Source organism: Brachyhypopomus gauderio, chromosome 12, assembly GCF_052324685.1.
Source record: "Brachyhypopomus gauderio isolate BG-103 chromosome 12, BGAUD_0.2, whole genome shotgun sequence".
NCBI lineage: Eukaryota > Metazoa > Chordata > Actinopteri > Gymnotiformes > Hypopomidae > Brachyhypopomus > Brachyhypopomus gauderio.
Window position 1 is genome coordinate 24,734,015 of NC_135222.1, and position 23,957 is coordinate 24,757,971.

The 23,957-nt window shown below is 44.9% G+C and overlaps 1 protein-coding gene and 1 long non-coding RNA gene across 2 annotated transcripts in view; one reads left to right on the forward strand and one right to left on the reverse strand.

The window, feature by feature from the left end:
- Positions 1-1,971: 1,971 nt before the first annotated feature.
- Positions 1,972-23,957, forward strand: part of LOC143527924 (fibrillin-2-like) — a gene marked incomplete at its 3' end in the record, with an annotated part of 36,855 nt that continues 14,869 nt past the window's right edge. Inside the window, exons 1-8 of the mRNA XM_077023305.1 lie at positions 1,972-2,089; positions 3,979-4,257; positions 10,519-10,601; positions 11,019-11,120; positions 14,099-14,194; positions 14,503-14,598; positions 20,381-20,578; positions 22,866-22,991. Of these exons, the coding sequence (XP_076879420.1) occupies positions 4,082-4,257; positions 10,519-10,601; positions 11,019-11,120; positions 14,099-14,194; positions 14,503-14,598; positions 20,381-20,578; positions 22,866-22,991 (877 nt within the window). The remainder of the gene's footprint in view (positions 2,090-3,978; positions 4,258-10,518; positions 10,602-11,018; positions 11,121-14,098; positions 14,195-14,502; positions 14,599-20,380; positions 20,579-22,865; positions 22,992-23,957) is intronic.
- LOC143528357 (uncharacterized) lies at positions 7,013-9,394 on the reverse strand. The gene is made up of 4 exons (XR_013134435.1): positions 8,887-9,394; positions 8,626-8,685; positions 8,443-8,517; positions 7,013-8,026 (listed from the first exon to the last, which is right to left on the reverse strand). It is a non-coding gene; the product is annotated as an uncharacterized LOC143528357 (long non-coding RNA).

The window sequence follows — 23,957 nt, forward strand, 5'->3', positions numbered from 1 at the left end:
CTTGGTAGCGAAAGCCACTACTTCAGCTCTGCGTGGACACCTTTATCAAAGACACTAACTAGGCTTTCAAAACGTTCACCATAGGTTGTTTCCGTTTCAAAGCATCTCAGTACAGCCTTACTGAGGTTTATATGGAGTCTAGGAACAATCTGGTATCTGGGCTATAAAACCATGCCAGAACCATGCCAGAAAATATATCAAACAATTAGTCCAGTTATTTTGTCCACTCTTCTGGTCCTTTGTCTCTGAAGGGAAAAGAGTTCAAGGGTTGTGTTAACTCTACGCTGTTGGGTCCTGTCATCAGGGTGGATCATCTCTGCCGGTCACCTAATGAAAACAGTCTGCTTGATGTGCTGAGGCTACGAAGAGGTTCAAATCGGTTCTGGCAAGAAGCTGGGTGCCTGCTCTACAGTCTGCCCCGTGACACGCAGCATGCCACATCCAGGGCGACATTTGCCGTGCCCTCCTCACGAGGGATTGAAAAGTGAGGCCTCACAGCGGTCGTGGCCATATGGGGACCAACTGCCTCCTCGTCTGCTTCCTGCAGGATGTGTTCATAGCAGTCTGGGCCATCTCAAATGGCAGAAATCTGGTTTTGAGGTGAACACTGAAAGATTCCCATAAAGCAAACAGAAAATGAAATCAATGTTAGTCATTGAGAATGTTTTGAAAATGATGCAGCCTGTCAGTGTAACCCTTTATAAATGATGAAGCCTGTCAGTGTAACCCTTTATAAATGATGGCCCCTGTCAGTGTAACCCTTTATAAATGATGAAGCCTGTCAGTGTAACCCTTTATAAATGATGGCTAGATACCAATGGTGCTATTAAAGTAGAACAGGATGGTCGTACTATCTCCAGCAAAACCCGGTAAAAAGAAGTATGACAAGTTAGTGAGTATAAGGGAAAGGGGGACCATTTTCCTGGACTGCAGAAAATGTGGTTCTGTTTAGGATGGGGGTGGGGTTTGGGTGGTGGAGGTTGTTGGGGGGGGGGGCTGTTCTGGCCTTGGGGAGCTGTTGTTCCTATCCTCTGTTCTGTAGCAGATATGTGGTACTGCCCATCAGGGCTGGAAAACACTGCAAATCACTCCTTTAACTTCACAGCCCACTGAATTCAGCAGTAAAGGATTAAACAGAGGAGCCATGCTCACAAGTGAGCTAAATCGCGCAGTTTTACACTGATCTGACCAATTAGTTTAATGGTGGTCCTGTCAGAACTATGGACTTGCTTGGTTGGCCTTAAGGAAAATCTCGAATGCTGTGAATTTGCCACATCTTGAATGTCTTCACAGGAGTCCTGAACCTATCTGCAAAGATAACAGCTATTGGAACAGTTTGAGGTTCGGGTGCTCTCCAAACCTGCTGTTTCACCTCACACAGTGGGAGCTGGGGTGAGATCAGCTGTGTGGCCACACAGACGGGTAGATACAGAGTGTAGAAGATGTCCCAAGTAACGGAGGAAGTCAGAAAGCAATGAAGACTTTGAGCAAACAATTCTGGGGTCTGTCATCTTGTTGTCTCTTTCTTTCCCTGTTTCTCTCTCTCTCTCTCTCTCTCTCTCTCTCTCTCTCACACACACACACACACACACACACACACACACACACACACACACACACAACTTGGCAGCTATTTGCCACTGACTTTACCAAGCGTGATATGTGTGTGTTTATATTTACAAAGGTATAATACGAAGATTGATCCAGTTAAAGCACGATATCTAAACCTTAGACTCCCAGTGAAAACCAGCTGCACAATTGAAAAGTACAAACGTTTGCTATGCAGTTAAAAGGCCAGTCAATGTAAGGGCATGAAAGTGAGACTCTTATCGATGTCATTTGAAATCTGATACGCGGTATTAGGCCGTCTGATCGCAGCGGAGGTATGCGGAACGCCACGGGTCCCCCCCCCGTTAGAAACCCCCCCAGTCTACGTCTTAAGAAAGCACCACCCCTTCCCCTATCTGAGTAATTCACTAACTTTTCTTTTCTCACAAGGCTGCGGTGCAATTTCCCATTGAGGGGAACGTATCCCGTTACAAAACGGACTCCCGGCTGGACAATCCCAAAGTCCTGCTACAATTAGAAGGTAAATTGCTTCGATGGAGTTTTGTTCGCTTCGTTTAAAAATATTAATACAGGTAACAAAAAATGCGTTTGCCAGTTCTGTGCAATCGTGTCAGAATTGGACACTCATAGCCCAAAGTAAGAAATGAAGTTTAGATGAGATAGAATAGATTAGATTGCCAAGAAAATTTTAAAAACAGCCCATGAAGTAATTTAAGATGAATTCGTATTAATTTGGTTATTCATTTATGTCTTGTTGTGTAGCCTGTTAAAATGTTTTTTTATAGTCGACCATCGTGAGAAGTTTTCCTCAGAAAAGTGTGTCACGCCATTCAGTGACTTCTGTGTTCTTCAAATGATGTTACTCACAGTAATATGATCTTATTTCATTGTATAAAACGTATCTAGTTCACGTAGAGATAAAGGTATAGTCTATTATTGTCTGTCATAAAAAGCTTAATTCTTCTACATGACATTTTTCTTGCGAATCATTCAAAACTTTTTTTACTGTGACAAAGGAAACGCTGAGGTGCCTTAAATGGGGCGAGATGATCAGACATTAACCGTGTACGATGTGAACTTATTAATAATGTATAATCGACCGTGTGATGGTCTATTAACACTTGATGGGGGAGTGTGGATCATTGATGAACCATTTTCTTTGTTCCTGATATCCGCTCGGAAAATCCACAAGCTGCTCCGGATAATTGGGCTGTGAATTTTAGCTGTGCTGTTCCTGTCAATTCGCATAATCAACTTAATATAATTGAATTACTGAGTTGTCTACTCATTACAAATAAGCTTACTAAGACATAACACTGTATAATGATGAGTTCTCATGGAGCTCGTTTCTGAGAGCTGGTACTTATCTCCCAGCCTGGAGCAGGTATTGCTTGTCTTTCTCTAATGCAAATATGTGTGCTGGAAGGAAAATGGTCAGTTCGTTGTTTCGTAACCCCCTTTAAGTGAAAACGGATTCTCTCCTAGTTATAAATCTTTTGAAGCACGGTGAAAAGGTTTTAACTGCTTTAATGGGAGAGCTGGCCACTTTTAAGGGCGATACAACACAAATGCTGTCTATGTGGACTTGTTTAAAAAATAGTTGAAGTGCACATGATGTTATGGAATTCAAATCCACGTTGCTCAGGAAAGTTGGAAGTCTGGACAGACACAATTGGCTATTAGACTAAAAATATCTGGGAATCATTTACTGTTCAGTTTTGCAATGGACTGAACAGAGATTTTGGGGACGTAAATTGTTGGTGATTTGATTTTGGAAGCTGAAATCGCCTTTAACCCAAAATCCAGTCTTTGAAAATGATGCTTAAAATGTAGTAAGATCTTGAGATTCTGGATTCTTAAATTAATCCAGTCAGCAGGATGCTGTATAGATTATTGGTAAATAAATGATGGCACAACACCACCAGCAGACCAAGTGACACAACTGACAGCACACCTGTGTCCACTATTTACTCATATCTTCTCACTGGGCCAAGAGTAGGAATTTCTTACCATATGAGCTGGATGAAAGAAGCAGGATTCATACTGTCATGGTTATAAGTGTCACATGATTCTGCTTATGTTCAAGCAGGCTGTACATGTTGGTGCGCTGGTGTTTGGTGTTATTGTGGTTTTGTTATGAGTAACGCCATTTAATTTATTCACATGGCTGCACAAATGGCCCTGTACACCAATTAGGCTACAACAGCCAATTAAGAGTTTCTGAATTGGCAAACAACTTAAATTGATGCTGTGGTTCAGTATGAGAAAACCATATATCTTAAAAGACAACAAGCAGGTTTTAAGCATGCTGTGAACAGAGTCCAAAGTGAGAACTCACGTCAGTCATAAGAAGATGGCACAGTGAGCGCTTGCTACATGCTAATGTTTGCCTTCTCCCCGTCTTCATAGCCCAGTCCTCCCCCTGGTGTGCAGCTGGGCTGGAGCTCGGGGTTGGTGCAGGTGACCGGCGAGAGTAACCGTTACAGTGAGTGGAGGCGCACAGCACGGGCCAATGGGAGCGTGGACGCTGGCCAGGGTGGTGCTGGGATGGGCTGTCGTGTGCGGGGCGGCATTCCAGGCGGTGCGGGGTCAGGCGGATGGAGGTCTTCAGGCAAGTCGCTTCAGCACCCAGCCGGAGGGGGAGGTGCAGCAGAGGGTGCGTCGGAGGGGGCAGGATTCCTTGAGGGGGTAAGTGGCTTCCTGAGCACGCCTGAATCCAAAATGGCCCTATAGTCACGTTGTGCACTACCTAGGGTGTCCACGCACAGCACGTGTAGTGCACTTATGTAGGGAGTAGGGAACTTATGATTTAGCCATTTGGGGCTCTGATATCCATGTGAAAAGTGAATGTGTTTATTGTTTAAAATTCATGTCAGCACAAGCTGAAGTTTACTTTTAAGTAAAGCCAAACAGCTTGAGCAATGTTTAAACAACAATTCACACACTACGAAACATACACAAATTAAAACTAACCGTCTTGGTTAATAAATTTAGTACTTAATCCTGTGTGTGTGTGTGTGTGTGTGTGTGTGTGTGTGTGTGTCTTGTGTCTGTGCGTATGTGGGTGAAGGGTAATTATAAAGAGAGCTTCGTTCTGCTAGGAAACACCATATAGTGATCTGACTATTGGTGATGCACTTAGCATCCCAAGCTGAAAAATCCCACGCTAGTATAGCATTGTCCAGTCAGAACATTTTAATAAGGAAGCACTTGAAAATGGCTGTGTGATTGAAAATGGCTGTGTGGATGGAAAATGATTGGTGACAGTATACTTCAGTGGTCATCTCTAGCTGCTTCAGTAGTGCATTACTTAGTACTACATACCTTTTAGTCAGTTTGGATAACAGCCAAATCAGCACTTAGGATTACTGCATTATCATTTAGAGACCCACATAGAGATGTCTGGCTATGTTTGTCACAACTCCGAATCCAGAATGAAATATCTCAGTTATGTTAATAATAACAGGAGTTGGTAATAACAGGAAGATGACATAGATAATTCCATTGTTGATAAAACAAGTGTTTGCGTTCCTACTTGACTACCATTAATTGATTCTTCAAATATTTTTATGGCTTTAAGATGGCAGGACGAATTTATGGCGGTTTATTTTAAAAAGTGATGATGCACTGTGGGTGTGCTGAGGGGGCCACGGGCGATGACGGGCGGTTTTCCAGACTCCACTCCGAGGAGGCGGGGAGGCCGTGTGACTCCGCCCCCAGGGAGGCGGGGTGGCCCGTGTGACTCCGCTCCGAGGAGGCTGGGAGGGCCGTGTGACTCCGCCCCCAGGGAGGCGGGGTGGCCCGTGTGACTCCGCCCCGAGGAGGCTGGGAGGGCCGTGTGACTCCGCCCCCAGGGAGGCGGGGTGGCCCGTGCGACTCCGCCCCGAGGAGGCGGGGTGGCCCGTGTGACTCCGCCCCGAGGAGGCGGGGTGGCCCGTGTGACTCGGCCAAACTTGGCTCATGCTGTATATTTTTTCTCATTTTTGAAACAACAAGGGATGTTTTGTTCCCCCTGAGCTCGAGTGTCTGCATCAGTTATTCCAATCAGCCTCTCGTGTGTCCGTGCTTAAGAGTCCCCCACAAATGGCCACAGGAAATGAGGTATCCCCGTCAGTCCAGGGGCCTCCACAAAGCACATTTGTTTTCGATCTGCAGGTGAGAAACAGTCTGAAACCACCGCAAACAGAAACACGCCTCTGCTACGCAGAATCATCTATAATTACATTAAGCAGGACCACACGAATGCCCATGAAAACTTGAGTTTTTATTATTTTTTTAAATAATGTTGGAAAAGAGTCAGACAGGTTTAAATAAATACTGCAGCTGTGGTGTCCGTCAGACTTGAGTTCTGCAATCAGTGGTCACCTCTCGGGTCATTAAAAGACTGCGGTCTTTAAAAAATACCATATGCAGTGAAACCTTTTTGCCTTTGGATATGAGGACCACGGCTGAGGTCTGGTGTGTGGAACCTGGACCCTTTCCAGAAGATTCTATCTTTTGGCCAATTTTCCAGTATTATTGTGAGTGAATGTCTAATCTTGTCAATGATGCAGAGCCATGTACTAATTGTAGTGGCACAGTTGAAAACATGGAAACATGTAGTTGTTGTGCTACAAAGACACACACACACAGACACACACAGACACACACACACACACACACACACACACACACACACACACACACACAAACACACACTGAATGGCCAAGCAGAATTTGGGATTTTCAATCCTCAAATTAGTCTTATCTACACTGTTCTCTTTTGACTGGAAAATGCTGAGTGTAAAGACACCCTGCTTTGTTGCTGTTGCAACATCTGACATCTAAATTGCAAAGACCTAAAGATCTGGAAAATACAATATACTTTGCTGTCCATATCTGTAGCACAAGTATCTAGTATGGAATGCAGTGCTGAGGTTTGAGGTAGCTAAAATGTGCCTGATTTGAACCTGCCTGTGCACTGCCTTCTTGTGTCAGACCGCTTATGTAGCCTGCTGAAGGTAATTTGGAGTTTACTTGATTTACTTGTGCTCTTAGCAAATGTGTGATTTGGAACCCAGTCATACTGTAGCCTCTAAAGTCTCTCGGTGCAAGTTGAGGAGGAGAATTTGTGACATGGGTCCAGTGGTGCCAGGCTAAGGCGGTTTTTTTTTCTTTCTCTCCCCCGCGCCTTTTTAAGCACTTAATAACGAGGACTCAAGGACCTCAGAATAAATTGAGAACATTGGCTAGAAGGCCCTCAGAGACCTCAGGGGAGATGTTTTTGAACATTTGTTGGCTTTGTGAACATTCCTCAAAGTAGACAATCGTATTCAGGCACTCATGCTGTGGCCAAAGGGTTGTCAGTTTCCCCTTGGCCAGGGACGAAGGCCTCCAGACTCTCCTTAAGTGTCTGACACTAATTTTTCCTGGAATAGCGTAGAGTCCTCAGTGTTTGAACCAGTGTGTGTGTTTTTCTGCACATGAAAGGGCACATGGAACGAGTTCCATTGTGAATTCCAATGGTTGCATGAATCACAGACAACATTTATGCATTGTGTAAGCACATTTTCTGTGGAAACAAAAAGGTTAGTTTCAGGAAATGTATGTGTTCTTTACCATTGCTAATAATTTGGTTTTAACTGAAAGTAATCTATATATTTTCTTTAAGACAAAGTGATCATTTTTTATTATGTGTACTGTCATTATGTGTTTCACACATGCTGAAAAATGAAAAAGTTTTTTACATTTTACTACAACTTTATTTAGTTTTTCTTACTGATATTGCAAGGTGCTTTATAAATCATTTGTGTTTCATAAATCAAATCATTTATGAATTTAGTTTTAGATGGAGGGGAAAACATTCCCAAATAGATGTGTGCTGTAGTTTTAGATAGCTGAGGAAATATCTTGGGGGGGTTTGTGCAGTATCTTGAGGTAATACATTCCTCTGTGACTCCTGCATTCAAAGTCTTGTCTAGACACCAGGCTAATCAGATGTCATCCAGGTCACTGGCTTGCAGAAGAAAATGCAACACTTGAAAAAGTTTCATAGAGGAATTTAGAGAACAGCTGTGTCCGGTTAATGTCAGACGTGGCCATGTGACATGCTCAATGACTGGGGGCTGGAGCAACAATAAAGGGAACCTAGGGCAGATGCCAGAAACTCAACCTTTGACCTCTTCAGGAGCCGAGTTCCAGGGTCACCACTATCTTGTGACTGCTACATAGCCATCAGGTTTCTCCATCTGCCCCAGCTGGTTGTTTATGACTTTGAGAACATAACTGCAGGCTGCCAAAGACCATCCCAGTTTCCTGGCTCAGAGCCGTGGACGTGGACTGACTGGTGGTGACCTCCACTGAAGCTGTAGTATGCTATGAGCTTACTTGATTCCCACCGCAGAACATGAAGTCGCACGTCATATCGTGAAATCTTTGGTCTGTGAAGAGCACCGGCCAGTCTGCCTGCAGGTTAGAACTGTTGAAGAGGGTAAAAAATACTGAAGTAACTCACATTTCAAAAGATGGATCCATTTCCAATCAATGGATGTTGTTGGCTTGACATTTTCGCTTATGAGATGTTAAAAATATAATGGCTAAAATATAGCTTAAATAAAAGTGAACTGAAAAAAGTGAACAGCAAATGCCATCTTTCATGAGTCATGTGGGCAAGGTTTTTAATGATAGTTATAATAATAGAGTATAACTGCAACATCACACTAGCTAGGGTAACTAGCTATACTGATCTACTGTGTTCTGTGTTCTTCACGTCTTGTATGAAATGTAGGTGTTCTAAACACTCATTCCATCTGTCTGTCCACAAATTCTATCATCACTGACCTTTTTAAAGATACCTTCATAAGATAACAAAATTGATTGTGATATAACCTTAACCTTAAAGATTTCAAGGATGTTCCACTGCAATATTCCAAGTTTCAGCATTCAATATATAGGCAAATGGCTTGCAATCTGTACAAAAAAAGAAAAGTAGGTTAATTACAAAGAGATCGAACTGATAATTATGTAACAGTATTGCTTGATATAAGAAATCATTAGTCATAATGTACACAAACTCACCAACAGAAGATGTAGGCTGTTCTTAGGAACTGCACATCTATAGCTATTATAGTGGTGAAGCTTTTGTAGACAGACAAATGTAGACAGATAGTTGTTAAAATACAAAAGTTTCAAGGAATGACATGAAATTATGAAGACCCAGCGATGCCATGTGACAGCTAATAATTTAAATGAAAACTCACTGCAATATATATTGATTGAACTCACAAAAATCTTTATTGTAACTGAATCATTCCCATCAGTTGTCATGCTCATACTCACCAATAGTCAGTGAAGACGGCTGTCGGTTTTTGGTTTCGTGTGGTCATCTCTGCCTCTCCACCGTGCTTTAAGCAGGCCTCTGCCAGACCTGTCTCTGTTTTAGTGAAGCTGACAATTCGCTCAGGTCAGCACGACGGATTTTGCTTATAGCAGATTTGCTCGAAAGTCGATTCAGAAAAGATCCAAAGATTCTTAGCAACTGTGACAAGAGTCACAACACCCACAGAGAGGAGCAACCCAGGCTCGAAGAGCTGCGAGGAACACAGCAGGGGCGTAGCGAAGAGAGGGAGGAGGGGGCGGGCAGTCACAGAGGTCCAGGGGGATCTATCTTGGCAGGTTCCTCTAACTCTCGATGTGTGTGAGACTTTGCTATCCAGGCCGCGAGAGCAATTGCATGTTGGACTGAGAAACGTGGCCCTCAGGTCTCGTGCCCCTGGTTCGCTTGTGCTCCATCATGTTCCGCTGTAATTTCCACGGTTTTGTTTTCTGCTCCCCTTCCACTCGACTTAACCTAAGCTTGGTGTTATTTTTCGCCCTCCCACAGATCTGTGCTTTTTTCCCACATTGCTCTTTTCTGCCTCTGCTCCTAGACCTCCTTATCCTTTCACCTCCTCACAGTCACACCTCCCTCCTCTCACCCTCTCCTCTCCCACGTCACGCCAGCCCTCTGTCTCTGCCTCTCCCTGTTGAGCTGTGTGTGTGTGTTAATCTACATGTGCTCCCCTTTCTCTGCATAGTCCTGCTTCACCACTGTTTTCAATTTAGCATCCATGACAAATTTGAAACTTACTTTCACAGGCAGCTAACATGGGTAAACATCTTGAGTTGTGGAAGAATTTGTGTGTGTGTGTGTGTGTGTGTGTGTGTGTGTGTTTATGCGTGCGTGTGCATGTACTTGCATATTTATGTCAGATGTACCCTGTGGCTTGTTTAGGGTCCGTGTGCATCAGGTTGTGCTGATAGAAATAAAGGCATTTGAACAGGGAGAGGTCGTTTTTCTGTAGAGCAGTGAGTAAGAACTGCACTCTAATAAAGACCACACACTGTTCTGTTACATCAAAAGCAGAGTGACAGAGTCAGAGTTGCAGTGCAGTGCACAGGTGTCAAAGTCTTCAGTGAACAGTAGGAAACTATCATCGCCTGGACATCTACCATAAAGCATTGAATCCTTCCAATTCACATGCATCTAAAGATGGTATAGTCCTCATGCTTCATCCATGCCCTTCAGAGATGGTACAGTCCTCACTCTCTGGTAAATAGGGAGAAATGAGAAGCATGAAATGTAGCTTTTGCGTTAATCCCAGGCGATCAAAACACATCTTCCCTCATGTCCAATTCTTTGACAAACGTTTGCGCCAGAGCTGGGACTAGTCCAAAAACAGCGCCCAGGGGAGACGTTGAGGGAGGACGGCAAACATGTCTGTCTCGAAGCTTCAAATCCAGAACAAACTGCACCCTCTTCTGTAGCCCCTTTGAGAATGTGTCCTTTTAAGGCCATTATACATATTTAGCTACATTTGAACCAGAAATGTTATTTAAAAGACCATGTCAATGTGTTTTTGTATTGAGTTATTGTTATATGCTACAAAATGTTCTGTTGTTTGGGCTTTCTTTTTTGTTTGTTTGTTGCAGGCCTAATGTGTGTGGTTCCCGGTTCCACTCCTACTGCTGTCCGGGATGGAAAACTCTACCCGGGGGAAACCAATGCATAGTCCGTGAGTAGCGTCTCTGTACCTCCAGACTCATGGTTGAAGTGGTTCAGGAAGTTTTTGTTTTCTGAGGGGCTTTTGAACCATTAGGGGAGCCTTACTGGAAAATGGAGGGGTGAACCATCAACATGCCTGAAAGAAAACATAGTGATACCAGTAGCTGACTTAATGACTAGCGTCTTAATTCATACAATTCAAATATTCTGTGATGACTCATTTCTCTTATATTCTCATCTCACTCATTTCTTTTTTCTACTGTCCATATCTCTCACTCTCTCCCCTCTCTTCCCTTCTCTATTGATCTCTCTGCTTCTCTCTCTCTCTCTCCCCCTCATCTTCCCTTCTTTTCCCCTTGTCCTCCTTTATCCTCCTCCCTCTGTCTGTCTGTCTGTCTGCCTCTCTCTCTCTCTCTTCCCACCTCAGCCATCTGTAGGAACTCATGTGCTGATGGGTTCTGCTCGAGACCCAACATGTGTACCTGTTCCAGTGGGCATCTCGCTCCCAGCTGTGGAGCTGCAGCAGCAGGTACATCTCCTCCGTGAGGGTCCCCCTCTCTCGTTCCCGCTCACCACGCTACAACCACACAGCACATGAAACCGCACACCAACCGAACACCACCCAAACCAACAGCAACAAACACTGGAAAACTAAATTTGAACGTTTTGGGATGACCTCTAGAACGTTCTTCCCAGTTCATATTGGTTCTTTTGGATCCCGAGTTTTCTGGTGGCCAGCATTGCGGATTTTGTGGTTCTTGGTGTAGACCAAGGTTGACAAAGGTAAAAAAAAAAGTATTACAGTCATAACTGAGTTTATGTAATTGTATTCTCACACTCTTTGGGTGTGTCTGTGTGTTGGCTACAAAAATCTAAGGAAATCTGGACCTTACATGTTAGCAGTTATCGTGTGTTAGCCACTAGCACGACAGTCTTACTAACACGACGCTTACATTGGTGGCCATGTTGGCTCAACTGTCATTGGCCAGGGCCATGTTGGCTCAACAGCTGCAGAGTGAGAGGTCACCGGGTTCGTTGCTGGGAGATATAGATTACTGCACAAACATCACAGTTCCACACCACTCTGAAACTGCACTGACAGTTTCTAGCATAGCACACAGAGTGTCTGTACTGGATGTCGAAGCGTGAGGATTTTCCTGCCTAGGCATGGTGAATTTGAGATTGTCTACTTGCCGGTAAAATGTGACCACTCTTTATGACTGTACTTACAAAAAAGATTTTGATTGATTTTGTTTATGCAGGTCGAGGGTTTGAGAGCCATGTTTTAGCCTTGGCCAAAGCTCTTCTGCTGTTCACTGCCAGCGTCTAGTAGTTTTGAAATCTATGTTGGGAATATGTGGTCACAGACAGACTCATACTCACCTAACTAAGTACACATTACACACCTAACCGTACACAGCCGTCTCATAGGTTGTTAAAACGAACTGCCCAGTTTCTCCACATGGCAAAATCAGCCATGTAACTTCTCTGGAATTTTGTGTTGAAAGTGGAAGTGAACTGATGTGTTTTTTTAAAGTGTGAAACACATATGAGTTCTCTCTCACTCTCCCTCTCTCTCTCACACACACACACACACACACACATGCACGCTCACACTTTTGCTCTCTGGCAAAGCTGTGGCCATCTGAGAGATTAGTAATGGCATCATAACTCGTTGCCGGCCGTGTACGTCGACTGCAGCGGTTGTGAAGGGAGCGGCCATGTTTATGACTCAACGATGAATCTGTAATTACTCCATAAATAACAAACCACAGGCTCGGCTGTTGGCTGCGGCGATCTGCACCCAAGCAATTGCAGCTGCTCTCAAGATAAAAACCAAGACTCCTTGGCTGCCTCCTCTAATTACACTCTAATTGCCACAATCATACACTCTCGGCCTCATACAGTCATAGCCAATGGCTCTTGGCCTGGTGGGTGCTGTGTTTGAGTGTTTGATTGCATTGAGATGAATGTGAGAGTGTGAGAAATGCATACAGCCTTTGTGTCTCGGAGTTGGTCAGTTTTCTCTTTTCATTGTAAAAAAGAAAAAAAAAAGACATGATGGTTACACACAGTTGCTGTGTGGCTGGACCAGAGTGAGAGAGTGTGTGTGTGCGTATGTAAGGGGCTCCCAGTGAGGGTCTGAGTAGCTAAAACTAGTTGGGGACTGTTTAACTGGTGAGGTCATCCTTGCCCGTGTCTATTTCACTGGGGCTGGGCGCAAAGAAAACACACACACACACACACACACACACACACACACACACACACACACACACACACACACACACACACACACACACACACACACACACACACAAGCAGACATTCAAAGTATGGCCTTAACAGAAAGTAAACTGTATGAGAGGACATCATGAATAATCTCCACCCAGCCTTCTTAGCTTTCTCAGTGTGAGCTCAGACAGTTTTTTTTTGATGCCCCAAATCGGTTTGATGGAGATGAGGTCATGGCAGACCCATTAGTCAATAAAGCACTTATGCGTTTTCTGTTGGACGTGAGAGAGTGTTGTTCTTGTTCTGAATTAGACCTGCGTTTGCTGTGTTCCTACACAATAGAAGCAGCGCACAGGCAGCGCTTGGTTTTCAGCGCAACATGCAAAGCACAGAAAATGAGGATAAATCTCTCACACACAGGTCCCATATGCTGCTCAGTGTGGTCATTTGTGAAAGCTGCTGTAACTGCACATTCAAAATGCTGCTTAAATGGACCTTGATGCCAAGAGGTCTTTGCACTTCCGTAATTCCTTGAGATGGAATTTAAATACATGTGTTATTGTTCATCAGTTATTGTTAGTTATTAAAGAATTTATTAGACTTTTAAATGATCAAAGCCCTAGAAACCTTTTACAGTTCACAGATCACGCAGTTCTGCAGACACATTTTAGGACTGTGTGTGTGGGGGGTTCTGGCTTCCATAACATCAAGAAAAGAAATCATGCTGCATTTGAGGCTCCTGGAACTCACGTCTCTGAAAAACTACATTTTGCAGATTGTTTCTAAGAAAACACAATGATAATAATGGTTATTCCAAACTCCGTGGGTAATGTGGTGTGCATAACCGCTGTAACGTCAGGGTTTGGAATCGTCTTTGCATCGCGGGTCAAGCCATGAGAATAGTCCTTGTTTGCATTAACAGAGTATTCTGGGCTGACCATAGCGCTGGGGGTGAGAGTACAGATGAGAGCAGCGCTCTCTTTTACAGCTGAGCCCTGGAAGTTTCCCTCGCAGCTCTATAAGCTTCCTGCTAAAGTAGACTCCGCAGGGGCCGCTTTAAAGGGACAGTCTGGCCAAGAATGCTAACTGTTTCATGCCCTGCTACTTTTTATTCATTGCTACTCAAGTAAGCATTTTTGGTTAAAATATTGATTTTGGTTGAAATCCTTTTAGGTCACATAAATACACGGATGATGTCTTACTCTCCCTCTGTCTCTCTCTCTGTCTCTCTCTCTCTCTCTCTTCATCGTTCTCTCTCTCTGTGTCATATAGTCCAGTCCTGCAGTGTTCGCTGTATGAATGGAGGTGTCTGTAATGAGGACTCTTGTACATGTCAGAAGGGATACACAGGCAATCACTGTGGACAGCGTAAGTGCATCTTCTCATAACATATGCATATACACAGACACATATACACACATAGTGACATAAAAACGTGCACGCTCAAACACACGCACTGCACATAATTGCACTCATGGCAGAATTTAAAGGCTTTGTGAGATTTATCTGTTATCATTGCTGTCCCAGACTTGGTCAGAAGAGATTCTGACCTTGAACTTTGGCCAGTTATTCACATTCAGTGTTATTAAGAATGTCATACGGTGAAATGTACAGATTACATTTACTCTAAACTAATACATTCAACTGTGTGTGTGTGTGTGTTTTTTAACCATCAGCTGTGTGTGAGAGCGGGTGTCAAAATGGTGGTCGTTGCATCGGGCCCAACAGATGTGCGTGTGTGTATGGATTCACTGGCCCCCAGTGTGAGCGAGGTAAGCTAATGGTGGTGTTAACGTTAGCGTGTTAACGTTAGCATGTTTCATTACAAAACGACGCTATTAACGACTGCTATTTTTCCAATTTTTCACGGCCTACAGTGTTAGTTTAAGCCAGTTCCCACCGTGAGGCAGCTCTTACCCTACAGCAGCCAGCAGCAGTGGTGGGAATAATGCCATTATAGTCATAGAGCAACTCGGCCTTGTCAACACCATTTCCTTTAATTTCTTAGGCCTTATTTTCCTTACTGATTTCTCCATTACTATGTTGTAGTTTTTTGGGCGTGTGAAAGCCGGCCTGCGCGTCAGTCCACGGTTGCCACCCCTACGGTCTTCTCTGTCCAAACCTCCATTTGGGGAGCCTGCTTACTGCAATTCCCTTTTTAGAGCTCATTTGAGAACTGGACCGCGCGTTCCCGCCACTGCGGATTGGTGCGTTTAACTGGGCAGCTTAGGTGGTGTCTGGGCTGGTGAGGTCATTCGGGCGGGAACCTACGCTAACGTCCCGCTCGTGTGCCGGGGCGTGCCGTCAGAGGCCATCTCCTCAGCTGAGGTTGTGAGAAGGTGGCTCACAAGCACTGTGGACGCAAAGCCTCCGCTACGCCCAGGGAATCATGGGAGGAGGCCTCAGGGCTTTATCTTCTGAGCAGAGCAGGGCTGACTACATGACCCCTTATGTTACACCTCACGCTCCTGCTTCCTCTCTCTCCTCTCTCTCTCTCTCTCTCTCTCTCTCTCACTTTCCCTCTGTCTCTCTGCTGTCCCCTCCCCCAGCAGTTTTTTCTTGGAAAACATTTTGGGAGGAGGAAAAGCATCTGGTAATAAATAAGACTGGGTCTGAATTGAGGGTGGGTGGGTGTCGTGCTCATTGCTTCACGGACGTTTACTGACGACGAGTGGTGGAAGGAGGGGCGTTCGGATGGGAGACGGGGGAAACGAAGTCCCCAGCTGTATACACAAAGCCAAGCCTGGGCAGGCCAGCACAAACAGTCTGGTCTCTAAACTGGGACTGGTGGCTGCCGGACCCCTGCAGCCATTCTGCATCTGCCCCCCCCCCCCTTTACCTCCCAGGCAGGCTCCTCTGGCCTCGCCCCCCTGCAGGTACCCACTGGCTCAGCCTTCTGGCTGTGAGTCTGGAACCTCTCTGCTGACTCTCAGATGCTGCCTTATGTCTGCAGGGAGCTGTTAACGTTCAGCCCTCAGCATTATACATGCGCAGGGCTGACATAAAATAGGCAGGATAATTCAGTCTTAATCTCATAAAGAGAACAGCTCATTAAATGTTTTTTTTTTAATATAAAAACTAAAAGATTGCAGTACAACCCAATGGATTTTGAGACCTTGATGAAGTGGGTTATATACTGGCATCTCATCGCTTTTCATTCTGTTTCACCGGTTTCTGTAATTGTCTCCATGCCTCACAATGTCTGCTGTGCATTGATAAGGGGGGGCTACTACTCTTTTTGATGTTTGCCACTTCAGAAAGGCCCATCAACTCAAATCATTCTCACTGCTAAGGAGCCATGAAAAGGCTTAAAACGCTTGTCCTCATGTCCTCCGCCCCGGTCCATGGGCTCGGCTGCCGTCCAGCACCCAAGACTCTGGCCAAGTGGTTTTTGGGTTAGCAGGAACAAACTCGTGCAGGAGAGCCTCGGCAGCGTTGCCAAGCGTTGAGGTGATGGAAAGCGAGGAACGCCTTCTATTTTAGTACCAGCTCTTGAGCATGTTCCACGTGAGAATGAGAACGGGATAGATCAAAAAGAGAAATAAAAGCTCTTGTACGGTTGGGTAACAATATGTCCTCGAATTAGTACTTTGTCTTGTTGGTTTGTACTCATTGTTAGGGTGTATTTCAAAGCTTAGTGTATACACAAACTCCAAGAAGGTTATTGTGAAGACATGGATGACTAATTTCAGAGAAAGGTCCAGTGTCCTTGATGCTTTGTTTATGAAGTAATACGTCTAGCAAGAAGCCAAACCTTTCTCCACCAATGAGCAACATTAGTAAGTAATAAGATCCCGATGAAGCTCAATATCTGGAATCTATTTAGAAACTCTGGCCATCTGCTGAGGAGATCCATGGGGAGAACTCTCTCTGCAGTGGGTAGGACTTTATGGGTTAAGGTTGAGAATGGTGTCAGGAGCTCTGCACTAATTCGTTTTCCTCACATTTGTGTCTACTTTCTCACTTCCACTGGCCTCTACTGAAGATTGCTGACCGTTTGCTCAGCGCTCAGCCGTCTGTATGCTCTGGTAAAAAGCAATCATACACTGCTGGAGATGGTTATCTGAAATGAAGGGCCATTTTTGGGGAGATCTTAAAGGTCACAGTGGGCTAACAAAGCCATTGGGGTTAGTGAGTTACAGTGCCTACCGTACAATTAGCATGTACCGCTATAGCGGTGAAAGAACGGCCTGTAGCTGAGCAAGTGAATGGGCGTCGATAACGATCACCCCACTGCCACAGTGTGGAAGTGTGAACTGAAGGTGAAACAGAGGCTTGTGGAGATAAAGCTGCCACAGGTCATAAAATCCATGAACCCTTCAGCAGCTCTGGAAGTGCGAAGGAGAGATAAGATCAGTAAGGGGATAAAATCAACTCTCCTGTTTAGATTTCTTGTAAATCCTGGGACTGTAAGCTATAGACTGACCCATCCAGGAAACATTAAAAACTTGACAGGAAGGACTGAACCTTTAATATTTCCCTTGTTCTCATAAGGGGCCATGCCTAAACAGATCTATTTGTCTCCCATCCTGTTTCATAACACTTTAATATCTCTACGTATTCTATAACTCTGGTACACTACATAGCACCTTTGCAAAAGGGCAAAATACTTTGTGTATCTATTGTGAATAATGAAAAACATTCCAGTGTTAATGCAGATTTTGAGTCAGTCATCAGCAGATCTCATGAGCACAGAGAAGTCTTCACAGGCATTCAATATGGAGCATATTTTTGGCAGCTTTTCAGTCTTTCCCTGAGTATTAATTGCAGAACGAGATCGGGCCCCAAATCCTGGCGTACCAGACTAGATTAGCCTCCATTCCTTCACTGGGCCAGTAAATTTTACCGCAGTTTATCACATTTGAACCATTAGCACTGAGAATGATAAAGAAAGTCCAAGTCACTACATCATGTGCTAAACTGGATTTACAACCATCAAATCACATTCTTTACTGACAGCGTTATCATAGTCTCTAGTACTAATTCCATTCATAGCTTCCTTCAGATGTTGTTGTTGTTACTTTTCAAGGTTAGTCTCATGGTTCAGTGTTTTGCAATGAGTCTTTCTCTAAAAAATATGGACATCATGACAGAATCATCTGGCAAGGAATTACTGTGGTGACCGAATGCGAAAGGGTTGCAGGGCGGGTGGGGTGGTTGCATGTAGGTGAATGGTTTTGATCATTCGAGCAGCTTGAACTGTAATCAGGCAAAATTGCTTCCGAACGTTCGTTGGGTCACCTCCGTGCACGCCCCCTTTCATAATCCGTCTGGAACTGCGACCGAATGTGTTTCTGGGAATATGGTCCGTACGTTAGCGCCAGAGAGCCTCTGGGCGGAGACGCTCGGTTTCCGCTGCACGGGTCCGAGGTCTGGTGTCCCGGTCCACTCTGTTAAAACGAGTTCGCAGGGCTCCAGTCTTTAGCTTGGCCTCGCGCGCGCTCTGCTGTGTTATTCTCCAGCCGCAAGCACACACAGACGGAGCCGTGCTGAACTTGGCGTGCGGGTTTTGTGCGCAGCTCCAACGGCTTCTGAGCGATTTTGGCTGTGGCCCTCCGTCTCCGGAGATCAAAGGAACAGACGGGGCCCAGACTGGAGCAGGTCCCATCGGCATTCTCCCAGCTGCCTGCTCTCACCCACACGCCCTCGGAATGAACGTGCACTCTTGGACTAACCCCTCCGGCGTGATCACCAGTCCGGCGTGATCACCAGTTCTTTTTTTGTTTTTGTTTATGGGGGCACGAAGCATTCTGTACACATTTTCCCAATCACTTTCCCTTTAGATAGTTCAAGACACTCAGTTCTGGAGTCCTACAACCAGCTGAGGGATTGTATTACATTGCAGTCATGCTAGCTCAAAGGTGTCACTGGTGATTTGATGTTTATATGTGCTCTGAAAGTGACTGACTGCAGCCACAGCCAGTTGGACAGGAGTGGAGTAGAGAGAGAGAGCGAGACTGATGAATTATGAAGTGGGATATGGATGGTTGCATCTGGGCTGGAGCTTGTTCCTCCATACTCACAACCAGGCATTATTAATCGAGTCCAGATGTGAATAGGGCACACCCAGCAGTAACCCCAGTTTGAGGAGGACTCACATTCCTGCACTCAAATACTTCAGGAAGGATCCTCAGTTCAAAGATACACATGAGAGAGGAGAGGAAGGAGATGATAAGGTACGGGATGAGGACCAGGGAGGGGAGAGCGAGCTTTCTCCTCTTTCACTCTTCTTCTCTTTCACTCTCTCTTTATTTCACAGCAGTATTGGTGTTATATGCTTTCTTCCCCAGCTACTTATTGGTGATTTTTATTTAAGAATTCAAACAACTACATATATCAAATTCACCATATATGTCTCAATGACATCATGGGAATAAGATGTATACAGCTTGTTCTTGGCATGATTTTTAAGAAACCTTTGTTTGAGTTTGTGTGAGAGTTGGAGTGTTCTGAGTTTAATCATGCGGGGGTGACCGGATGTCGTGGAACTCGGGTGCTTGTAATCCGAGGTCAGTTTGTGTAATATGTGAAGGTTTATTAACGAGATGAAGCTCCCTCAGCACTGAAGGGAGGATCTCTGGCTTCTCTCTTCAGCACCACACTCGTGCGCTCACACCACATTCCTCCATATCAAAACTACCACCATAGCTCCACAGTCCGCTGTCTGTTTAAACCACGGCTGATACAGAGCATATTTGTCATGGGAAAAGCCCTTATTGATGGTACCCAGCCATTTATTCACCATTATATAGTTATCCTGTTATAGCAGCATGACATAGAGGGGGACTGTGTCCAATGCAATCTATAGAATTGGAATGTGCACACACACGCACTCACACACACACCACACACACACACACACACACACACACACACACACACACACACACACACACACACACACACACACACACACACACACACACACACACACACAGAGTGGGCAATGTTGAGGGCAATGCGATGAGCTCAAGCCACAGTCATTCAGTTTGTCAGCTCACTGGATCATTGTGTACAACTACATTTGTCACTAGTCATAATGAAACCCATAGTGAATATCTGTATCTAATGACTTCATTTGTTTGTGGGTAAATATAGGGGAAAACGACACCATATTTTGGGTTAGATTCACAGTTGGGTTAGTCTTGGAAAATACTTTTTAGTTTTTGAAAGATAATTGAAGACAGATTTTATACACGACTTTTGCTAACAATGTTAATGGACACCAACTTTCATTTACTGAAAAACAATGAATGAAACACAAAGATCCAACTTCAGTTAAGCTGTTTTTAAAGCATTCGCAAAAAATGCTAAACTGGGACTGGAAGCCAGTTTTTCACCTGGTCGCTTTTTAGCACTGTTAGCCTATTTGCATTTACACCCATGTTAGCACGCTAGTGTTTAATTTGCATTGGAAAAACTAGCCCATAGCATTAACTGCAAGACTACAAAATTTCAAATGATTTTTCAAGTTGCTTGTGTTAAACCGACTTAAGTTACTGTAATGGTGTTCTGTGATGTTTTCTTCAACGCTCTGGTTTTGCTGTGTTGCAGACTACCGCACTGGCCCCTGCTTCACTCAGGTCAGCAACCAGATGTGCCAGGGCCAGCTGAGTGGCATAGTGTGCACCAAGACACTGTGCTGTGCCACTATTGGCCGTGCCTGGGGTCACCCGTGCGAGATGTGCCCCGCCCAGCCACACCCATGTCGCAGAGGCTTCATCCCCAACATCCGCAGCGGCGCATGCCAAGGTCAGAGGTCACGCGCAGACGGCCGCCGCCCATCTGGGGACCCCGGGGGTCCATGCAGTACATGTAACACAGGGTTGTGACGTGATCAAAGTCGATGTTTTGTCGTACTGAATGTCGGCTCTTTTAAATGTGGAATGTGGAAACTGTGGAAAGGCTGGAGAATTGCAGTAAGTTCTTTCTATTATAGTCATGCTTTGAAGTTCTTGGCTGAAGGCATGGCCAATGTGTTAACCAAATGTGTTTTCTTCCAATCAGCCACATTATGAATTGAATGTGTATGAGAGACCATAACTTGAAATCCAGTCAAAAATTACCTCAAGAACAGGCCCTGGTGCGGACAGCAGATCGGTTCTCTGCTCACATGGGTGTGTTCTCACGGGTGTCTCACTGTGGAATGTGGCTATGAGGAGAAGTAACAGCCAGTGACAGGTTGTAAAGCACGCATCATCTGTGATAATTGCCATCTTTGTTGTCTGGCCCAGGTGTTTGTGTAAAGCTGACTGCTTGGACAGCCACAATAATCAGTGAGGAACTGTGAGTGTTCGACACGTTGTGGGCTGTGACCTCACTAAACAGTCTCTTGTGTAAAGTAAACGGTCACTTTTATTGACAGTACAGGTCCTTGGACCTGTTTTCTCCTTGATACTTTCTGGTGTCCCGTGTTTAGATGGTGTCCATGAAGAAGTGAGCTCAGGAGATGAAGTGTTTCGCAGAGCCTTGACAGGCAAACCTTTGCGTGCGCCTGGTTAACTCTCACCCCGAGGCCTTATGCTCTTACATGAATGACTCAGCAAAAATGAGCAGAGCCTCCATCACTGCAAGATAATTGTGGGGATTTAGGTGGAGTGAACTGATTAAAAGGAAAGATAACCTGTGTGTTCCTTCAGCACAGAGAGAGCCTTTACTCCTTTCCATGTCAACACTTTGTTCTTTGCCGGTTTCACAACTGCTTCAAATTTACTATAAGCACTCCTAGACTCCACAAGGCCCTTGTTCAATGAATAGAAAAACCCTTTAAAGACACATGAATCAAATTCCTTTGCCTTTTTTTAAATTAAAATATCTTTACTCCTTAATAACAGACTTTAGAGTCAGCTCTTAGGTCTGGACCGAAACGCCTCACAGGAGTCTGCCTGGCCTGATTACAAAGCAGCCGCACATGTGCCGAAGGCTACGGGACTGTGCTGGGATCGTCCGGTTCTGCTGCGTCTCTCTGTGCTGGGCGCGGAGCACGGACGAGAACTATTTTGGGTCTCTGTAGGGAGAGAAGAGTGAGGGGCTTGATTGAAAACAGGTTGAAGGAATGCAGTTCTGGAGTTTACGGGGAAAGGCTTGCATTAAGGGGGTTTTGGGTGGTGGGGGGGGGGGGGGGGGGGGGTTGGGGGGATAGGGGGGTAATGCATGGCATGACTCTTGCTTTGGGTTTGCTTTGCATGCATGAGCCCCAGACATTTCCAACTGTCTTCCAGTTCTGATGTCTAGCTGGAGAATCTACCGAGCTAATATGTGCGCGAGACGTAGCAAAAACGACCGAGGGTAAAAACAGCCAATGAGTGAATGAATGTGTTTGGGCTTCATAGCTAAACATTAGACCCAAACAGGATGTCTTCGCCTCTAGAGATGATGCGTTGAAATCTCGCAGCCCAGAAGATGGGGAGACAGGACAGCAAGAGTGCGAAATGCAGAGAGTCATAAAGATGAGAGGTGGAGGGAGGGAGAAAGAGAGAGAGAGGGAGAAATGGGCAGAGAGAAAGAAAAAATGTGAGAGAGGAAGGGGTCCACCCAGATCAGATCACTACCATGGACCACTGCACTGCCTGATTCGCTCCAAGAGGAAGCAGGCAGCAGTGATGAGAGCATTTCCTTTCTGAACAAGCGCTCTTGTGAGAGCGAGCTGGCCTTCCAGACTCTGTTAGCTCTTTTTTCAGCGCTTGGATCTAAGTGTTTTGGGGGAAGGAAACAAAAAAAAACACCTGGGAAATTACACTTAACGTCTCATTTGGCTGCAGATGTTTTCTGGAGCTGACAGTTTTGAATGAGAAGTTGCAGTGAAATCACTTTTTTACAGTGTAGGCTGTGTGACTGGCAGTTTGGGTTGGAGTTTTTGCCGTACTGTTAATCAGAGCACCCAAAAGAACAGCACTGAACATGATGTAAACCGTAACCTAATATGACGTTCCAGAATATTGTTGCTGTCCATTAAAGCCCCTTCTTTCTTTCTTCTTTCTTTCTTTCTTTTCTTCTTTACTTCTCTTTCCGCCTCTCTTTTCTTCTCTGCGTTTGTTAGATGTGGACGAGTGCCAGGCGATTCCAGGGCTCTGTGCAGGGGGGAACTGCATTAACACTGTGGGTTCGTACGAGTGCAAGTGTCCTGCTGGCCACCGTCAGAGCGAGACCAACCAGAAGTGTGAAGGTAACCGCACATGCACAAGAACAACCCAAACTTCAGTTGTTTCGTACTCTTATTGCAGTCACTTGCAGCGTTATTGTAGCGACCACTTTAGTCACATTATAGTCTCACTGTTGTCTCAGGGTAGTCCTATGGTAGTCTCATTATATCGTCTCATTTCACTTTCAGTGACGGCTCACTTTTGTCCCAGGCTTGTCTTATTCATTTCTTACTGTAGTATTTATTGAAGGATTCACTGTAGTCTCATTTAAATTTTATTGTAGTCTCATTGTAGACTCACTGTTAGTGTTAGACTGCCTCCACTCAAAAGCCTCGGGTGAACACCAGTGTATTCACTAATGGGGAAATATCAGTGTGTTCACCCGATCAGGTCAGTTTATGTATTCCCATGAGCTTATACTTAGCAAGAGGAGAAGTTTGACTCAGTCAAAACACATATGTTGTGTCACGTTGCCAGAGATTGCCCTCCAGAATGAACTTAGCATCAATGTGTCTTTAGTTTTGAGAAGAATGTGACACTGATTGTTACTGCAGAATGCTATTAATCCTAAAACGTTAGTCATAATCTTAGCTTCAGTCTTGTCCAAAGCAGAGTTGCTGTTCTGTTGATACACTATGGATATTGTGTTGGGATTTCTCTCCCAACTGGTCTGTTTCCCCTTGCGTGTGTGTCTCTGTGGCTCAAAAAGCCTTTTAATCAGCCAGTGAGTCAGAGCAAGGCTGTGCTCTGCATAACGTTACATTGCATTGGCTTAATTGGATGGAATTTTAAAAATGAGGAGTAAAAACAGGCAGATTTGATTGGTTAGGCCAAGGCTCTTGAATCTCAACATGACCTCTGGGGCTCAGACAGTGGGCTGACATAGACAGATAGACAGAAATTCAGATTCGGAAAACCATATTCATATGCGAGTGCAACTGATATTCCTCACCACATGCGTTTGAGGTTTTGTGCAGTCTTAGCCCCCT